Below are 20,669 nucleotides of genomic sequence, written 5' to 3'. Positions count from 1 at the left end.
ATATAGAAGTGTAGTGTAGCAACATCCTAGGGTCCCCCAGAAAGTATAGCAGACATAAAAACGAGCCTGGAAACAAAAACATGAGTGTATGCGGTGCACCAATGCCGCAGATATCAATATATCGCGGGAGAAATGTGTCGCAAGACCACGCGGCATGGAAATAGACAAGTGTCGATAGGGTACAGACACGGTGTGTGTATATGTATGTAAAAACAGAACAAAAGTTGCAAAAAAAAACAACAAAAAAAACCATCAGTAATGCACTAAGCAAAGGTAGGAACTGCAACTATCTTTAGGATAAAGTCAAAAGAGACCCAATTGCAACAAAAACAGAAGGCTTATCTGAAAGTCACGTAGACGCAGGTGAAAGCCTCGACGGCGAAACGGGTGGCACCAAAGCAGCCTTCGCATGAGAGCGGGAATGATGTTGCTTCGTTTTCCGCTTTCTGCTGGGCCTCAGTATGTCCTCGTCAGTAGGTGAACGTCGAGGAACAGGTGTAGAATCCATTTGGTCTATCGCTGTGACGTCTTCGTGGACTAAGTGCCACTGTTGCAGAAGATAAAGCCCTTCCATAGGTGTGCAGGCAATATGAAGAGATCCATTTTTGGTAATGAGGAGCTTTGTGGGAAATCTATAAGAGATGTGGTTTTTTCGTAAGGCCAATGTAATTGGAATAAAAGTACGGCGTTTAGCGAGAGTGGCAGCAGAAAGGTCCGCAAAAATATGTAGGTGAGTGTACGGTGCAGGAAAAGAGGAATGCTGACGGGCCTGTTGCATAACAGCCTCCTTAGTCGAAAAATAATGGAGTCGTAAAATCACATCCCTGGGAACCGTGGATGGTAGGTTCTTCGGTTTCGGCACCCGGTGAGCCCTATCGAGTCGTAAGTCCGAGTCTGGGGCGTCAGGTAAGAGCGTGACGAAAAAAGAGTGTAGATATGCATGCAGGGACTCGGCTGTTACCTCTTCAGAGATGCCTCTGATGCCTCAGAGGAAGCCTGTGCTAGGCGAAACGCGTTTGTGTATTATTTTATATTAACCCTTTGTTGGTTTTTATAGTTTTTTTATTACCAAAAGTTTAAAATAAATAAGTTTTTTTTTAAACTTTTTTATCTTGCTCCTGGACCTTTTTTAATTTATAAGACAAAATACCTTGTCAACCACCACTATATCCTTGGTGGGGATTTTACCACCTATGCGCTGAGGAGTAAGCAATTCTATCATTGCTCACCAAAAAGGAACTGTGGACACTCCAGACTGCTTCAAAGGCTGAGGCTAAAGATATTCCAAGGCAAGGACTATACCACCTAAATGCACATCTTGAGGCTAACTGAAGAAGCCCATATTACATAGTGCTGCCAAAGAAATCTTTAAGGCGAGGATTATATCGCCCAAGCGTATACTTTGGGGCTAACTGAAGAAGCCCCCACCAAATGTGAGTAGCCCTTTGTGGCCTTCATTTCAAACAAAAATAAGCTTTGAGACATATGGCACTATTGTATTTTTATTTCTTTTATATATTTCATATATATCCGTGAGAGCGCAGCCACTAACCCCCTTGTGAACTACTCTACCTGTCTAAGCCAAGAAGAGGAAACCTTGGCAAGTGGTTCTGCTGCTACATCATCATCTACAATAACTTTGTTTTAAAAAGGACCTTTTTTTTTTTTTGGTTGTTGTTGCTTTTAGCGCTTTTATCCTACCCCTTTTAAGTTTATGTCCAAAGTCTGGCCCGTGGGCCAATTGCGGCCCGCATTCCGGACTGATACGGCCCCACAGCTAAGTTGCCCAAACATGGAACTTACGGCCCCCCAGTAAGTCCCCGAGCTCTACTCAGAACTCCCGAGATCTCTCGTCGCGGGACTTGGCCTCATCAGCCTGCGCCGGCACACACAGCCACAAGAGCATCTGATGAAGAAATTGTGTAGGGGAGGCTTGGATTTCAACCCTCTTCTACAGTCAAACACGAACCCTGTTTAAAGTTACTGTAGACGAGGATTGAAATCTAACCCTCCCCTACAATTTCTTCATCAGATGCCCTTGTGGCTGTGTGTGCCGGCGCAGGGAGAAAGAAAGCCCACATCTTGCGATCTCGGACATCGCTAGATTTGGGCTTTCCTTCTCCCTGCGCCGGCACACACAGCCACAAGGGCATCTGATGAAGAAATTGTAGGGGAGGGTGTCACGCATCGCGCGGCTGTCAGCAGGAGAGCCAGCGCCACACTCGACACTCGACGGCTCAAGCGAGCCTTTGGGGTGTGCCAGGGCGCCACACTCCAGGGGGCGCCGCCGCGGGGTCCGCAGCCGCCGCGGGGTCCGACGCCACCGTGGCGTTCCGCTCCCGCCAGCAGCGTACCTAGCGGGGGGGGCGGTCCGCACCGGGTGCCGGTCATCAGGGGGGCACCCGGCACCCCTCCAGAGACGGACAGTAATGTCCGCCGCTGGAGGAGCAGGCTCGCAAGGGAGCGGTATCGGAGGTCTTTAACAGACCTCCGGCTCCCTTGAGTGATTTTAATCCGGTTCAAGGATCTCCTTTCTTTTTTTGGTAGTCCGCACAGGGCGCCAGAACACCTAAGGCTGGCTCTGCGAGGGGGCGATCTCGGCACTCGATCGAAGACGCCGTGGAGACGTGTCTGATAGGGGACCGTTCCCTGCAACCCAAGGATTGTGTCCCTGGTGGCCACAGACGCCGGGGAGACGAACCAGGAGGAAGACCGGCCCCCACACTCAGCAGACCGCCTCCCTGGCGTCTGTGGTTGCTGGGGAGACGGATATGGTTGTTCTTGGTCTCTGCAGGTGTTCAGGTTTCAAGACTGAGCCCTGGACAACAGCAGAGACTGATTGCAGCAGGTAGGGGGAGGAGTTCCACCCATTGCTCAGTTGTTCTGGGCTATTGCTAGATTACTGTGCCCCCAAATCCTGTGCTACATTGTGTCCCCCCCCAACCCCCCCATTACTGACCGTTGGACCTGCCTGACAACGATTTTGTCTGACCTCTTAATTTCTGAACTGCTGCCAGTATACGTTTGAGAGCTGCTACTGGGTTCCTACCTGTGATCCTGACAGAGGGTTAGATTTCAGTAAAACATGAACCCTTTATTAATGTGTATCAAACAGGAATCTACAAACTAGTGGCTGACTTGATGTCATCAGTCAGGGCAGGGAGAAGGAAAGCCCAAATTTCAGACATCACGAGATTTGGGCTTTCCTTCTCCCTGCGTCTCCACACACAGCCACAAGGGCGACCATCTGCTCCTTGTACTCTCTACATAACTTCTCCCCTTCTAGCCAATTTCTATAATGGCAACTACAAATAAGAAACGAAAAGTTGACAGTGAGGGACGCCGCTTCCAGGACAGGTGGAAAGTGGAATATTTTTTCACTGAAATACGGAATAACTGTGTTTGTCTGATATGCCAAGATACTGTGGCTGTTTATAAGGAATTTAATGTCAAGAGACACTACCAGTCAAGACATAGCATATACGACAAGCTAACAGGCCGCGACCGCAGTGAAAAGTTGAAGCAACTTGAAGCTGTATTAATGTCACAACAGCGATTATTTACAAAAGCCTGTGAGTCAAAGGAAAATGCCACAAGGGCTAGCTATGAGGTGGCAACGTTAATTGCTAAAAATTGCAAATCTTTTGCTGAGGGTGAGTTTATCAAAGAATGCGTTATGTAAATGGTGCAGAATATCTGTCCCGAGAAGAAGCAAGAGTTTTCCAACATTTGCCTGGCTCGTAACACTGTAGCACGGAGAATTGAAGAAATTTCATCAGATATTAAGAGGCAGTTAACGTCAAAAGGAGTTGATTTTGACTTCTTTTCAATAGCCTGTGATGAAAGCACGGACCTCTCTGACACAGCTCAGTTGCTGATTTTTCTGAGAGGTGTGGACGATGAAATGAATGTGACTGAAGAGCTACTTGACCTCCAGAGCCTTAAGGACCAAACAAGAGGAAAAGATTTATTTGTTTCTGTTAGTTCTGCCATAGATGATATGAAACTGCCTTGGAGCAAAATTACTGGGATTATTACTGATAGGGCACCTGCCATGGCTGGTGAACGAAGTGTATTATCAACCCTAATCTGTAACAAGGTGATCGAAGGAGGCAAAGCTATTAAACTTCATTGCATCATTCATCAACAAGTTCTCTGTGCTAAACATCTCAAATATGATCATGTTATGAAACCGGTGCTAAAGACCATTAATTTTATTCGCTCTAAAGCTCTGTGCCACCGCCAGTTTAAACAGTTTCTACTGGATATCCAGGCTGAATAGGAAGATGTTTTATATCATAACGATATAAGATGGCTCAGTGGGGGGTCTGCACTGCAGCGTTTCTACTCTCTCAGAAAGGAAATTGGAGAATTCTTGGAAACAAAGGGACAACCGATGTGAGAACTATCTGATCCTATTTGGCTGGCTGATTTGGGGTTTCTAGTCGACATAACAAAGCATCTGAATGTACTGAACACGAGTCTTCAGGGCAAAGATGCAGCGGTTCACCAGCTTTATTCACACCTCAAAGCCTTTGGAACAAAGCTGCAACTTTTCCTAAGGCATTTGTCACAAACACAGCCCAATACCATTCATTTTTCAGCGTTGCAGGAAATAATTAAGTTTTCCACAGGATGATATCAGTGCGCAAACGAGCAGGTATGCAGCAGACATCACATCTCTGGCTGGGGAGTTTAAAAGGCGCTTTCAAGATTTTGCAGCTATTGAAAAGGAGATCATCGTTTTCTCCTCTCCATTCTCTGTTGACCCTGACGATGCTCCAGATCAGCTGCAGCTCGAGCTCATTGAGCTGCATTGTGACAGAGAGTTACGCAGCCGTCACCAACAGCTCTCAAGAGCCGGTTTCAAGAGATTCGAACATTGGCTAAGAAAATGCTGAGCTTGTTTGGCTCAACATATTTGTGTGAGAATACATTCTCTGTTATGAACTTTAACAAGAACCGCGTGAGGACAAGACTAAGTGACTCTCACCTGCGTGACGTTTTGCGTCTTTGAACCAGACCTAGTCTATGTGCTGCAGTCCAGATCTCAGTTTCACCCTTCACATTAGTGCAGGCAAGTTTTTTTTCAATTGAGATGAATACATTGAAGTTGGTCTAAATCAGTTATAAATATATTTTGAACACATGTATGCTTGGTGTTATGTTCCTGTTCACATTTTTTGAACTTAAAAGTTGACAGACAACCTTTATTACTTTGTGTAATGTACTTTACAATGTTCCTGACATATTTCAGCTTCCTGTTTTTTTGATATTAGAGGCAGAGTGATTTAACACCTGTTTAGATTTGTCATCCAAGTCACAAAATTAAAAGTATGCCGTTTTCAATAAACTTTGCATAAAATAGTTAATTTGCATTTAATTTTAATGGTTCAAAAAATGTCAGGCAAAATGGTCGGCCCTCGCACATGCTCACTTCATCAAATCTGGCACTCTTTGAAAAAAGTTTGGACATACCTGACATATAAGGACCGAGCTCAGACACAAATAGCATATAAGGACTGCGAGGTAGAAGTAGAAGAGCTGTTCTGAGCCAATAAAGGTAGAAGTACGCACAAATAGTATTTAAGTATGGCATACCTAAGCATGTGTTAATATGTGAGTGTGTAACTGTTACACTGTTAACACTGTGTGTGTTAATGTATGCAAGTAGGAATAAATACCTTATCCAACCTGAGATAAGGGTACTGGAACAATGACCTTCTCTTTCAGGACAGCCTGTATAAATGAAATCAATGTCCCTTTCTTGTACTGATCTCACAGAATGATGTTAAGGTAAGCTCCAGACTATACCTCCAAGACATAACATCCAGAGCCAAGCAGTCCGAGGTAACTTGTGCCCGCCCAACCTATCAGGAAGTAATACAGTTTACAGAGGTCTTCCTAGACTCAGTCTTGACCAACTAGCTTGTCTTGAGCTTAGCAAGTGCTCTTTTTTTTCCTTTTGCTGGATTAAACTGAGATGTGTGGGGGTAGAACATAGATGTGTAAAGGAAGAACGTTTTTGTCCTCTTTTAGCCTCTCAAGAAGAGATTCAAGGCTTTCCCTACAGATCCTTGCCTGCAAATGTAATGACATATAAGCAGCTCATTAATGCATTATTCTATAGCTCATACCCTCATTTTAAACGCTCTTCTAGATACAATACCTAGAACTGATGCTCCAACTGCTATCCTTACCAATTCTGAAGCTGCATCACATTGAAAACATTTTTTGAGGATGTCTTCTTCTTGAGCTCCCTAACAAGCGTCTCCGTGCATGTTCGAGATTTTACCTTAATGTCGGGCTGTCTGCCAACTGAAGCTCAGTAGAAGATATGTAGTGCAGCAGGATAATGACCCTTAAGATCAAAGTACAAAATGTTTTGGGTTTTTTTTTTTTAAATCCACCTTTTAGAGTTTCAGTCAGAGCAAAGGGTTCACTTACTTTTTCAAAAAGAACTGTGGTGTGTCCAATAAACACATGAAAAATAATTGATGGTGTGTTATTAGCTTAAGCACATCATGTTTGTCTACATTTGTGACTTAAATGTAGATAAGATTTTATGAACAATTGATCCAGAAAACCAGGTAATTACAAAGGGTTCATTTACATTTTTGCTACTTTATATACATATATTTTACATATGGTAAAGTTTAAACAGACAGCTACTTATTTCAAGATGTGAGAAATGCATATAGGACGTTTGCACCATAGGTGCATTGTTGTGCAAAAAGGAATTATCTTTCTATAATAAATTACTTTATTGAATACACTTTTTTTTTTACTAGGCATTTTGCTATTTGAAACTACATTTGATAAACTCATGAATTAAATTTCGGTTACAGTAAAGCAATTCTACCACTTTTGTTGCAGATGAACTAAAGATTTGTGTACATATGAAGAACATGTTAAAAAAAGTTTTGTGGTTCACACTGGACGTTAGTGTGCTTAGGGAGCGGAAAGAATATGGGTAATGTGCACTTTGCAGGCACCCCACGAATAACAAAAGGGAAAAAATACCAGATTTTGTTTTACTAAAACACACAATATACAAATTATTTGTTTACAGAGCAGGAACATTCCTTTTTGGAATAACCTTTCCTTGGTATTGCCAGAAGAAAGTTTACAAACCAGTAAAACGAAGAAACTGAATTTGCATTTCAAAATAGACTTAGAACCACACGTTTATTGCCAACAAGCTTGGTATTCAGTTCATTTACGGCAGACAAAGCTTCTTTGTAGTTCTGTATACGTACTGTGGCAGTACCGGCTTCAATGTTTTTGAGATTAACAGAGCTCACTTTGTAGCCATGAAAAAAATCAAAAATTTCAGCAACAGTAACTGTACGAGGCAAATTCCTAAGGAAAATAGTTACAAAACTTGTTTTTCCATCAGATACTTTGTCACCGGTGGCTCCTCCAGCTTGATGGGTTCTAGGAATGGACACTTCTTTATTGGCAGGTTTTTCTGCAACAGAAGGATTTGAAACATCCAGAGCTGGTTTTTCTGCTGTAGATTGTAATGAGTGCGTCCTCTCTGTGATACCTGATGTGGGGTTGTCCGACGCTGGATTTGCATCTGGTGCTTCAGTTTCAGAGTGGTCCGACACAGGATCTGCTCCTGGTGTATCAGTTTCAGGGTGGTTTGACACAGGATTTGGACCTGGTCGGTCAGTCTTACTGAGGTTTGATGCAGGATCTGTTCTGGGTGTGTCTGTTTCAGGGAGCCCCAACACAACCCCTTCGAGATCCATGGCAGGTGTCACCTGTGAGGAATCTGATGAAGGTACCATGTCCCTTAACACTAATGTACACCTCAATCCCGTGCCTTCAGGTGTGTCATCTGTCTCAGTAACATGTGGAACCGATTTCTCTAGTGACTGACTAGACGAATCTCTGGCAGCTGAGTGGGTCATGCAAACATCAACTCCAAAAGCTTTCATTTGTTCTTCAGTGATGCATCTTAACAGGATTTCTGCTCCTAGGAACTTCTGATGTTTCAGTTTTTCAGCATTGGATGCTTCTTTTTTAGTTGGGAATTTTACTAGGGCTTCCCCTAGACCAACTCCTTTATCGTCACTTAGCAAAAAAATATATTTTTCTTCCAAAGAAAACCCAGTAAAAAAATTCTTAATGTTAGACTTGGTAACATCAGATGGAAAGTTTCTTAAATAAATGCAGTTTAATTCACCACTTGTGGATTCGCGAGAACTCCTTTTAGGCAAATCATTTGAGATTGACCGCTCCCTTGACCTTGATGTTATTTTTCCTTCGCGTGCAATTAAATCTAACATAGCCCTTTTTGGGATAGAAAATATGCTTAAAGGGCGTCCCAGAAAGAGGATGTTATGCAGGTCAAGAGCCCTTTTGTAATCTTTTCCTCTTTTGAACATGACGAAAGCTTCCTGTGTCTTTTTGCCAGATTTATCAAGTAGGAATGAAATTTGTGAGTCTCTAATGTCAGCAAAGTGGAAATGCGCTTTTATGTCTCTTTTGGTAGCATTGTAAGACAAGTTTATAAGATGTACATAGTATTCGTCTATATAGACTTGACGTTTCTGATTTTTTCTTACTGGTGATCTAGAGTGGGTCCTTTTTCTCCCAGAAGCGGGGGAACCTGGTGGAGAATATTCCTTTTTACGAGTTCCACCAGCTCTGATCCAATCCATTTCATCTGCTGGCATCATTGATACCCGACATGTGCCCATGAAACGCCTACTATAACTAAGACCGACCCTGGCATCTGTACTTCTTCCAAATTTAACAACAGCATTGCCATTCCTAATGCCATTTTGAAATTTTAAGAAGATTACATCTTCAACATCAAGTCCCTTGAAATAATCTTTTATATCTACCTTTGTTGCTTTGAGCGGCATCCCGTGCATATATAAAAATGAAGGAACTCTGGAAGAAGCATTTCCTTCACTTGCTATATGAGGTTCATAAGGATGAAGTTCATTATCTGCTGGTCCGTTACCAAACCCCAAAGAGGACATTGCTTGCGAAGGCTGATTTGTATTGATGCGATTAACTTCAAAAGCGTATCTCATTTCGGCTTCGCTGCTGAGTGAAAGGTGAATAACGGAATTCTTTATAGTACGGCCTGCAAGATTTAGGGCACAGCGGGCATCATCAAATGTTTCAAAGGCAATAAAAGCTTCACTGTATAAACCACCGATTATATATACACCCCCTCTGGGAATGTTTAATCCAACGAAGAAGTGTCGGATATCATACGAATCTGCCACAATAGGAAGCCCCCGCAACCGGACGATTACAGACATTCTTAGATCTACCTGCAGACGAAAAGAAGTACATAACAAATATTTAATTTATATTTCTTACCAATACTATTAAGAGCTTATTTGTAGATTGTCTTTTTACACATCTGAGAAATAGTTATACCACGTAAAATGCAAAACATTAACAAATGCACTAGATCAACCCTTTTGCTAACATCAGTACACTTGCTAGTTCATCAGGCCTTAATTGCTATTTCATAACCATTTAAAAAAAAAAAAAACTAGACGGTATTTCAAATGGTGATATTTTCTATTTTCTATGCACTAACCAGTGGCGGAACTATCGGGGTCGCAGGGGTCGCGACTGCGACCGGGCCCCGGCGGCAGGGGGGCCCAAGCCAAGGGGCCGCCCGAAATCTTTTTTCCGTTTTTTTTTTTTGTTTTTGTTTTTTTTAAATAAGGCAGGGGCGTCCAACATGCAGCCCGCGAGACCTCGAGGTGCGGCCCGCGTAAGATCGGCAGGGCAACCGATCTTACGCGAGCCGCACCTCAAGCCCTGCTACTTACTTGTGGGAGGGTCTTCTGGACTGCACAGAGGAAGCGGAGTTCACGTGACATCCTACTTCCTCTGTGCTTTAGCAGAGAAGGCAGAGGGAGGCCGCGCCCCCTGCTGAAGTCTGTGAGCGGCATCGAGGAGCTGCAGTGCAGGTAAGGGGGTGGGGAGGGTGTTTGAATGAGTGTGTGTGATTGAGGGAATGAATCTGTGAATGAATGATTATATGAATAAATGAGTGTGTGTGTGTGTGTGATAGCATGGATGTGTAAGTGCTGGAACCTAGGCATGATGGGACTGTGATTGCTGTTAGCAATCACACTCCTATCATGCCAAGTCAGCCAGTACATGCTGAAACCTGGCCAGCTGCCCCCCTTGTGTAGTGATGCTGCCAGCAGTATGGGGTCTGCACTTACAGCCACCCTGTACCAGCATGTACTGGCTGACTTGGCATGATAGGAGTGTGATTGCTAACAGCAATCACAGCGAGCACAGTCCCATCATGCCTAGGTACCAGCATTTACTGGTTGCCTGGGTATGATAGGAGTTTGATTGCTGTTAGCAATCACACTCCTATCATGCCAAGTCATTGCTAATTTTGTCCAATTGTGTGTTACCTACTTTTATTAAACATGTGAGTTTTTATTATTATTTTTAAAGGTGGGGGTCATTTTCGGTTTTGGCTAAGTGAACCCTGAATGTTTTGGTCCAGAATTTTCATTTTAGTTCATCCCTAGAATAAACCTAGGGAATCCTGAATTTGTAGTCGCAAAACTTTCAAGGCCCAGAAATCAGTGAGAGGAAGAGTAAAGGTTTTGTGTCATTTTACTCTATTTTAATCTGCATATTTTATTAAAGGCCATATTTTTTGTCACAGTGAAAAATGAGTGCGGCCCGCGCACGTATACAATTCTGATGAAGTCGCCCACTGCAGAAAAAACTTGGACACCCCTGGATTATGCCCTTTGTACATGCGCCCCTTTTTCTTTGATTTTTTTACAGATATGATTCAATATGTAAATTGAATTTGTTGAAAAAAATTGTTGGGTAAAAATCATGTTTTTTTTGGGGGGGGGGTGAGGGGGCCCTTAACAGATTCTCGCACCCGGGCCCTGAGGCGTCTAGTTACGCCCCTGGCACTAACGCTACCTAATTTCACACGTACTTCGGGTGTGAGTTTACAGCTCCTGGTATACGTCACTGCCGAACACCTCAATATGCGTTTAGCGACATTTTCTACGCATAGGTTTGTTGTGTTGTATGGGGTAAAATACCACATTTGGGAGGTGTACATTTTTTAGTTTGCCATTTTGACAGCTGGTCAACCAGCAAGCACATCCTATTTGGGACAACTTTCAAGCTGGCCAATTCAATTTACCAATATCAAACCATATATTTTTGAAAACTTGACACCCTATGCTATTTCAAATGATGGTAAAATTTAAATGTTTGGAGCTGTAAAAGTAAAAACAGTGAAAGTCTGGAACAGGAACAGTAAAAAATATGGTTTAACTGTGGTACAGCGTGAGGTGGGTACCAATACAGAGTACAGGTTTTCCAGGCCAATCTGGACTAAATAATGTGGTATCCATTTTTTTGCTTCCGGCTGCAGCATATTCAATCTTTTTTGTGAGTTCTTCTTTTCAGTGTGTGTGTGTGGGGGGGGGTTAAAAATAAAATGGCTAGCTCCAATTCTGTTTCCCCCCAACACTGCCCAGGGAGCAGGCGAATCATCCTCAAAATGGCCTACAGCTGAAATAGCAGGATTTACGCACAAGAAAGCATTGCAGGTTGAAGTCTGTATCGTATAAATGGCAACTGTCTTAATGCCAGGCCTTTGTCTTCTCATATTGAGGAAGGGCTATAGCAACTGATCTGTCAGAACACCCTACCTGTATTCTTGTTATAGACCCTAATCAGGGGAGGGCTGGCAGCCTAAGGCCTGGGGGGCAAGTCTAGTCAACTGGCCCGTTGCACCATCAAAGCGGCTGCGAGCGACATTGAAAGCGGCCGTCGTGCGGCAGTCACTCCACCAGCGCCTAATGAAATTAAAGTGGCCGGCGTGCACGCACCGCATGCCTCAGCTCTTCATCCCACCACTTTTAAGACGTGGGAAGAGGAGCTGAGGCATGGCCATTGGGTCTGACAGCCGCATGATGCAGGGGGGTACCTAGAGTATTTGGCACCTGTGGCAGACCCTGTATGTGGCACCCCCCCCACACACACACACTTTAAAACTGCATAGTTTCTATGGTTAGGCAAACATTGACAGGGGTACAGCATATTTGTTATCATTATATGCTTAGGGATTATGCGGTACCACCGTCAATGTGTGCCTATACATTGAGCCAGACACTGACAACCCCTATCACTATATACTAAGCCAGACATTGATGTGGTGTAGGCTTACCACTTTAGTGACTGGCATAGTATATAGTAGGGATGCAACGAAATGAAAATTCTGGACTGAAACTAAAAATTCAGCATTCACTTGGCCAAAACTGAAAAAAAAAACAAAAAAAACCTTTAAAATACTTTATTAAAAGTAACACCAAAATTAGACAAAAAAATCAACAACAATATTAACATATATATACACACAAACACACATATATATAACAACAATCACAATCCTATCATGCCCAGGTTCTAGCATGTGCTGGCTGACTTAGCATGATAGGAGTGTGATTGCTGTTTGCAATTATATATATATATATATATATATATATATATATATATATTAATACTGTCATTGAATTATTCTGTCCAATAAAAGTGTTAACACACCGAAGTTGGACCAAAAAATAATTTATAACAGCAATCACACTCCTATCATGCCTAGGCAGCCACTACATGCTGGAATCTGGGCATGAAAGGAATGTGATTACGGACTCCCTATGCCAAGCTATCCCCCAACACTTACACATCCATGCTATCTGAAACCCTCATTCACAAACATTCAGCATAACACCCATCACTCTCACACACTTACATTCAGCATAACACCCATCACTCTCACACACTTACATTCAGCATAACACCCATCACTCTCACACACTTACATTCAGCATAACACCCATAACTCTCACACACTTACATTCAGCATAACACCCATCACTCTCACACACTTACATTCAGCATAACACCCATCACTCTCACACACTTACATTCAGCATAACACCCATAACTCTCACACACTTACATTCAGCATAACACCCATCACTCTCACACACTTACATTCAGCATAACACCCATCACTCTCACACACTTACATTCAGCATAACACCCATCACTCTCACACACTTACTAATCCACTCTTTCCTACCTTTTCTTCTTTCACTCTCACTTTTCCTCCTCCTCCTCTTCTTCTTCTTCCTGTCCTTCCGGTGCACTGAGCGCGGAAGACGGTGGGCGTGGCTTCAATGTTGTGCCGCGCGCATCGTTTCTGAAGGCGTGCCGGCATGGTGGCACCCCTCAGATGAGCGGCAGCCGGGACGGACCGCCCCCCTCCCCCCCACGCCAGGTACGCATGACGGCCGCATTCAATCCTGCTCGCGGCCGCTTAGTTTTTAACTTTGCGGCCGCAGCCGCATTGAATGCTCGTCAGTCCGGCCCACCGGCCCGGATTTAGGGCGGCCTGGGGGGCAATTGCCCCCCTGCCCCCCGGCCCAGTCCGCCCCTGACCCTAATGCACACTGGCCTTCTTGCGACACCAGCTCTGCCACAAGCATAAACCTCCACAGTCCTCCCATCGTGGATAATGATTAGCATACATACATCATTTCAATCCTTAAACTTCAGTGCTAACAGCTCCTCTTGGTACAAAACAAAAGGTCTTCCCCCTTTGTAACCGAGTTCATGCTAGATATTGTGGGAAACCTATGTGATTCAGACACACAGTATAACAAGCTACTGTGCCTAAACAATTAAGTAGCTGGAACAAGGACACTTACGTAGAAGTTATCTACATACACGTGATACCCTTAGTTCATAAGGGGGAATATAATATCCCAAACAATGTTGGCACTGATTCCCAGATGTTCTTTGCAACCTGGCAGGTCAAGGTGGCTATCCTTTCCTTCAGAAGGCCTGAATATATCCAGTCTCATTCTCAGAGTTTATACACCCTCTTACTTCTCGAGAGATCAACACTGATATTCTTTCCATGTTTATAAGCTTCTACAAACCTGGCAGCAATGTGGATAATCAGCGGATGATTTATAAAGCCTGCAACATAGGGGTGCTCCCTAAGGGAAGACAGGCTGTTGTGGCTAAAATATATGAAAGGCAATGTTCATAAACATGGACTAGGTAAATGATGATTGCTTTCCTGAGCAGGCATATCTATTGGATGCTCCCGTAGTCCAGCAACACCCCATTTTTTGTGTTACTGAATGCCTGGATACTGTGGCTACGCACCTCATTTGTCATTAACAGAATGGGTTTTCTATGATGTGCCTGGAATGTCAATTGTTGTGAAGGGGTTATCTTTCTCAGCGGCCAATGATGTATTTACAATTGGGGCCGCCCTAAGCACAAGCTAGGGCAGCGTCCTAAGCCATCTTATCCTTTGCAGGCCTACAGGTAAAAAAAAATAAATAAAAAAAAATAATAAAAATCGCCTCTTTACATCAGGCCAATGGCCATGCTAGTCCACATTCCATATCTTTAAGCTGATTATTGTGCAAAGTCCTGGAATGGGACGGGACAATGATCAGTATGTGAGGATAGAGATGAGCTGTGCATGCACACCATAAGGCAGGGAATAAAGATTGAGCTATCCTATCAAGGCACACGTGTGCTTGATTTCTAGACTCAGATAACCAATGGTAAATTCAACAACCATACTAAGGAAGGAGAATGACTGACGACATTAATAAATATTAATTCACATGTAAACTTTTTTTTTTTTTTTTGGAGAAAAATGCATTTCTTGTATTTCCTTTTATTTGCCAACCTGCCTCCCAGTTATGCACGTTTGACCCCAGGCCTTTTCACTCTGCCCCCCCCAGATATGCCATATACCCGTATATGCCACTCTGTCCCCCCAGCTATGCCTTATACCCACCTATATGCCTCCCCAGATATGCCTTATACCCACCTATATGCCCCCCCCCCCCCGATTTACCAATGCATATTTCTAACGGGGCCTCAATGATTGAGCAAAATGAAGGTCAGGTCTCATTGGAACTCCGTCACAGAAGCCCAGGCAGGAGTGTCGAGTAGCAGCGGCAGTTGTCTGGGCACATGGCACAGAGCACGTTCATCGACTGCCAGAGAGGAGAGTCCACGTCCTCCTCTCTGGCAGGCAGTGAACTTCTGCACAATGCGCGCAGCCCACCTCTGTTGCTTCTGCCGGGGCTTCTATTACTGAGTCACGCCGGCGCCCTCTCATAAAAGCCCCGGCAGAAGCAACGGAGGTCGTCTGCGAGCATCGTGCAGATGTCCACCGGCTAGCAGAGAGGATTCAGGTCCCCTGCAGTGCTGCGGGGGGATCTGGATTTTAGTCTTATAGTCAGACCTCTATTTGACATGCGATTATAAGACAACCGCAACTATAACACAAAGAGTATTCTTAATTTTTTTTTTTTTTATTTAGAGCAATTGCTCTGAAAAATACCTCATCTTATATTTGAGCAAATATAGCACTTGGAAACCACACTACAAAAAAGTAGCAATCCTACATATGAAGGAGGCTGGCGGTGGAGATACTGACTACAGACATGCAAGCTTGTACCAAGTTTTGGATGCCTTACATACGTGTAGCAAATGGTTGTTTTCCACCCTGTAAAGACTTCTGTGGTCTTCAGTGCTCCGGCGTGGTCTTTCCCTGCTGGACTGCAGCTCAAACGAGGTGGTGACATTCACTGAAAATTCGTTGTCCCTTAAGCAAAGCTCCATACCAGCAAAAATCGAGGCCTTTTCGGCAAAATGCAGGCTCCGTGCTTATACTATGACATTGAATGCAACATCATCGTTGCAGTGGTACAAGTCCAGGAAGCTTCCAGGTCATCATGGAAGATGCTGGGGAGTACCAGAGGATCAGCCCTACTAAAGCTCTAGACTTAAATGTTCACCATAGCAAGCACTATGTGATGCTTGAAGAAACAGCTCTGCCCAGCTGAATTGTACATACGTGCTCTGCCTCTTTTTGTTCTTATATTACTTGTTAAACAAGTGTTTATGGTGGAGGCTGCTCATTGCCTGGTAGCAGGGACCAGATATTTGTTTCTGGCTGTTAGTAAGTAGATCGAGCAACAGTCCACTTGCAACCATGCACTGATCATCAAGACTTCACTAATCTGCTGCTTTCACACACTAGTCAGAATGGCTGCTATACATATATTTTTTTTTTTAACTTTTGTTTAAAAAGAGGCTGCCGTTTCCTTTCTACGAGCAGATACCTCTTGTACACACAAGGCATCCATGTACAATAAAAGCCTTGAATGTATATTTGCATGATCATTAAAATGGAGGAGGGGGAGGTTATAATTGGCATAACAAAGCATGGTGCCGAGATTAATACGCCTATGTAGCCATGCTAGCTTTCAGTTGCAGGTTTAATATACATTAAACAAAACTGTATTTTCCATTACTACAGCCCAGAGGCAGAGAGATCTCCAAACCCACCGTTTTCCTTTTTCACAAACGTATAAAATGTAAAAAAACCCAAAAACCAGCACATGGGGCATCAGATTTTTTTTTTTTAACTTACAGCATTGACACCAACTTTTTGAAACAAGTAAAATTGCATGAACTTTTTACACGTTTTGTATATCAGATAAACTTTTTTTTTATGTTGTGTTAAATCTATGAATTTGCTTTCGGTGAAACACAAGTGTGTGTGTGTGCGCATATATATATATACACACACACACACACACTTTACATATGGTAAAGTTCAAACAGCCAGGACATTTGCACCATACGCGTACTGTTGTGCAGAAAGGAAACAAAGGTGATTTAGACAAACATTTTTCTTTCTTTCTAGAATGAATTACTTTATTGAATACACAAATTTCCTTTCACTAGGCATTTTGCTATTTGAAACAAGCTATATTGTATGAACTCATGAATTCAGTTTTGCAGAACTTGACATATGACTCAATCCTGAGTTTTGGTTACAGTAAAGCAATTATGTTGATATAAATCACTTTCTACCACTGGTTTTGTTGCAGTTGAACTAAACATTTGTGTACATATAAAGAATGTGTTAAAGATTTTGTGGCTCCCATGAGCACTGGACATTAGTGTGCTTGGGGAGCAGAAAGAATATGGGTAATGTGCACTTTGCAAGCACCCCACAAATAACAAAAGGGGAACAAAAAATCCAGATTTTGTTTTACTAAAACACACAATATACAAATTATTTATTTACAGAGCAGAATTCCTTTTTGGAATCAATAACAATAACCTTTCCTTGGTATTGCCAAAAGAAATTTTACAAACACAAACCAGTAAAACGAAGAAACTGAATTTGCATTTCAAAATAGACTTAGAACCACGCGTTTATTGCCAACAAGCTTGGTATTAAGCTTATTTACGGCAGACAAAGCTTCTTTGTAGTTCTGTATACGTACTGTGGCAGTACCCGCTTCAATGTTTTTGAGATTAACAGAGCTCACTTTGTAGCCATGAAAAAAATCAAAAATTTCAGCAACAGTAACTGTACGAGGCAAATTCCTAAGGAAAATAGTTACAAAACTTGTTTTTCCATCAGATACTTTGTCACCGGTGGCTCCTCCAGCTTGATGGGTTCTAGGAATGGACACTTCTTTATTGGCAGGTTTTTCTGCAACAGAAGGATTTGAAACATCCAGAGCTGGTTTTTCTGCTGTAGATTGTAATGAGTGCGTCCTCTCTGTGATACCTGATGTGGGGCTGTCCGACGCTGGATTTGCACCTGGTGCTTCAGTTTGAGGGGGATCCGATACAGAATTTGCACCTACTGCCTCAGTCTCAGTAGGGTCTGATGCAGGACTTGCACCTGGTGCCTCAGTTTGAGGGGGGCCTGACGCGGGATTTGCACCTGGTGCCTCAGTTTGAGGGGGGCCTGACGTGGGATTTGCACCTGGTGCCTCAGTTTGAGGGGGGCCTGACGCGGGATTTGCACCTGGTGCCTCAGTTTGAGGGGGGCCTGACGCGGGATTTGCACCTGGTGCCTCAGTTTGAGGGGGGCCTGACGTGGGATTTGCACCTGATGCCTCAGTCTCAGGGGGGCCCGACGCAGGACTCGCACCTGATGCCTCAGTCTCAGGGGGGCCTGAGGCAGGACTCGCACCTGGTGCCTCAGATTCAGGGGGGCCTGGCGCAGGACTCGCACCTGGTGCCTCCGATTCAGGGGGGCCTGGCGCAGGACTCGCACCTGGTGCCTCCGATTCAGGGGGGCCTGGCGCAGGACTCGCACCTGGTGCCTCAGATTCAGGGGGGCCTGGCGCAGGACTCGCACCTGGTGCCTCAGATTCAGGGGGGCCTGGCGCAGGACTCGCACCCAAGGAGTTAGTCTCAGGGAGGTCTGAAGCAGGATTTTCACCTGTGTCTGACACAGAATCAGTTCCTGGTACTTGTATTTTAGGGAAATCTGACGCAGGATCTGTCCCTGGTGCACATGTTTCAGGGAGCCCCGACACAACCTCTTCAACATCCATGGCAGGTGTCACCTGTGAGGAATCTGATGAAGGTACCATGTCCCCTGACTCTAATGTACATGCCAATCCTGTGCCTTCAGGTGGGTCATCTGTCTCAGTAACAAGTGGAACCGATTCCTCTAGTGACTGACTAGACGAATCTCTGGCAGCCGAGTGGGTCATGCAAACATCAACTCCAAAAGCTTTCATTTGTTCCTCAGCGATGCATCTTAACAGGATTTCTGTCCCTAAAAACTTTCGACGGTGGAGTTTTTCAGCATTGGATGCTTCTTTTTTAGTTGGGAATTTTACTAGGGCTTCCCCTAGACCAACCCCTTTATCGTCACTTAGCAAAAATATATCTTCTTCTTTCAAAGGAAATCCAGTAAAAAAAATCTTAATGTCAGACTTGGTAACATCAAAGGGAAAGTTCCTTAAATAAATGCAGTTTAATTCACCACTTGTGGATTCGCGAGAACTCCTTTTAGGCAAATCCTTTGAGATTGACCGCTCCCTTGACCTTGATGTAATTTTTCCTTCACGTGCAATTAAATCTAACATAGCCTTTTTTGGGATAGCATATATGCTTAAAGGGCGTCCCAGAAAGAGGACATTATGCAGGTCAAGAGCCCTTTTATAATCTTTTCCTCTTTTGAACATGACAAAAGCTTCCCGTGTCTTTTTGCCCGATTTATCAAGTAGGAATGAAATTTGTGAGTCTTCAATGCCAGCAAAGCGAAAATATCCTTTTATGTCTCTTTTGGTAACATTGTAAGACAAGTTTTGAAGATGTACATAATATTCGTCTATATAGACTTGACGTTTCAGATTTTTTCTTGCTGGAGATCTAGAGTGGGTCCTTTTTCTACCAGAAATGGGAGAAATTGGTGGTGAATATTCTTTTTTACAAGTTCCACCAGCTTTCATCCACTCTTTTTCATTTGCTGGCAACAAAGATACCTGACATGTGCCCATGAAAAGCTTGTTGTACCCAAGACCGACCCTGGCATCTGTACTTCTTCCAAATTTAACAACAGCATTGCCATTCCTAATGCCATTTTGAAATTTTAAGAAGATTACATCTTCAACATCAAGTCCCCTAAAATAATCTTTTATATCTACCTTTGTTGCTTTGAGTGGCATCCCGTGCATATATAAAAAGGAAGGAACTCTGGAAGAAGCATTTCCTCCACTTGCTATATGAGGTTCATAAGGATGAAGTCCATTACTTGCTGGCCCGTTACCGAACCCCAGAGAGGACATTGCTTGCAAAGGCTGATTTGTAGCGATGCGATTCACTTCAAAAGCGTATCTCATTTCGGCTTCGCTGCTGAGTGAAAGGTGAATAACGGAATTCTTTATAGTACGGCCTGCAAGATTTAGGGCACAGCGGGCATCTTCAAATGTTTCAAAGGCAATAAAAGCTTCACCATATAATCCGCCGATTATATATACACCCCCTCTGGGAATGTTTAATCCAATGAAGAAGTTTCGGATATCATACGAATCTGCCACAATAGGAAGCCCCAGCAACCGGACGATTACAGACATTCTTAGATCTGACAGAATTATCTACCTGCAGACGAAAAGAAGTACATAACAAAAATTGAATTTATATTTCTCACCAATACTATTGAGAGATTTGTATATTGTCTTTTTCTGTATCTAAGAAATAGTTATACCAAGTAAAATGCAAACCATCTTAAAAGAAATGTACTGTCCGTTCTATGCGTTTAATGTTACTAGAATATCCTAGAAAATTGATTAAGGATTTTACTTAGCACCAAAAGTTGGGCTCTGTTTTAACAAAACTGGTAGAATGCAGGGGGAAAATGGCTTATTTATAACTTCATAACCAAATTCCACTTAACAGTACGTACATCTACTAAAATTGAGGCTTCATGATGCAGCAAACATGGGTGCAAATATTCTATTGGCATCAACTATTATACAGAGAAAGAAAAACTGTAAAATGGTATTTTCTAGAAGGATCCACTTTTGATGGAACAGTCATCAGTATTATTAAACATTTTGGGGTGGCTCATACCTTTGCTGTGCTTTGGGATAACGTCAGTTAGAAATCCTATCTACAGGGCCAAAGATCAACCTTGTTACTATAAGTACACTTGCTAGCTCAACAGGCCCCAATTGCACACCAACAGCCGTAACTGCATGCCCCTGGATTCAATACTAAATTATGACTCTTCAGGCCCAGTAACTCAACTGCTACACAAAATGCGCGGC

The 20,669-nt window shown here is 43.3% G+C and overlaps 2 protein-coding genes across 2 annotated transcripts; both read right to left on the bottom strand.

Moving 5' to 3' along the window:
• Window positions 1-7,163: 7,163 nt before the first annotated feature.
• Window positions 7,164-9,287, bottom strand: LOC149305546 (RNA-binding protein 12B-like). The gene has a single exon (XM_089477567.1). It carries the CDS (start codon window positions 9,285-9,287, stop codon window positions 7,164-7,166), a length of 2,124 nt encoding a protein of 707 aa, XP_089333693.1.
• A 7,995-nt stretch (window positions 9,288-17,282) lies between these two features.
• On the bottom strand, window positions 17,283-19,976 carry LOC149305545 (RNA-binding protein 12B-like). Its single transcript, XM_089477566.1, has one exon. It carries the CDS (start codon window positions 19,974-19,976, stop codon window positions 17,283-17,285), a length of 2,694 nt encoding a protein of 897 aa, XP_089333692.1.
• Window positions 19,977-20,669: the final 693 nt, after the last annotated feature.

Source organism: Sceloporus occidentalis, unplaced genomic scaffold, assembly GCF_023333645.1.
Source record: "Sceloporus occidentalis isolate IW3139 unplaced genomic scaffold, rSceOcc1.0.p SCAF_11, whole genome shotgun sequence".
Taxonomy (NCBI): Eukaryota; Metazoa; Chordata; class Lepidosauria; order Squamata; family Phrynosomatidae; genus Sceloporus; species Sceloporus occidentalis.
The sequence above is the reverse complement of the archived record's forward strand: the minus strand, read 5'-3'. Positions and strand labels throughout refer to the sequence as shown.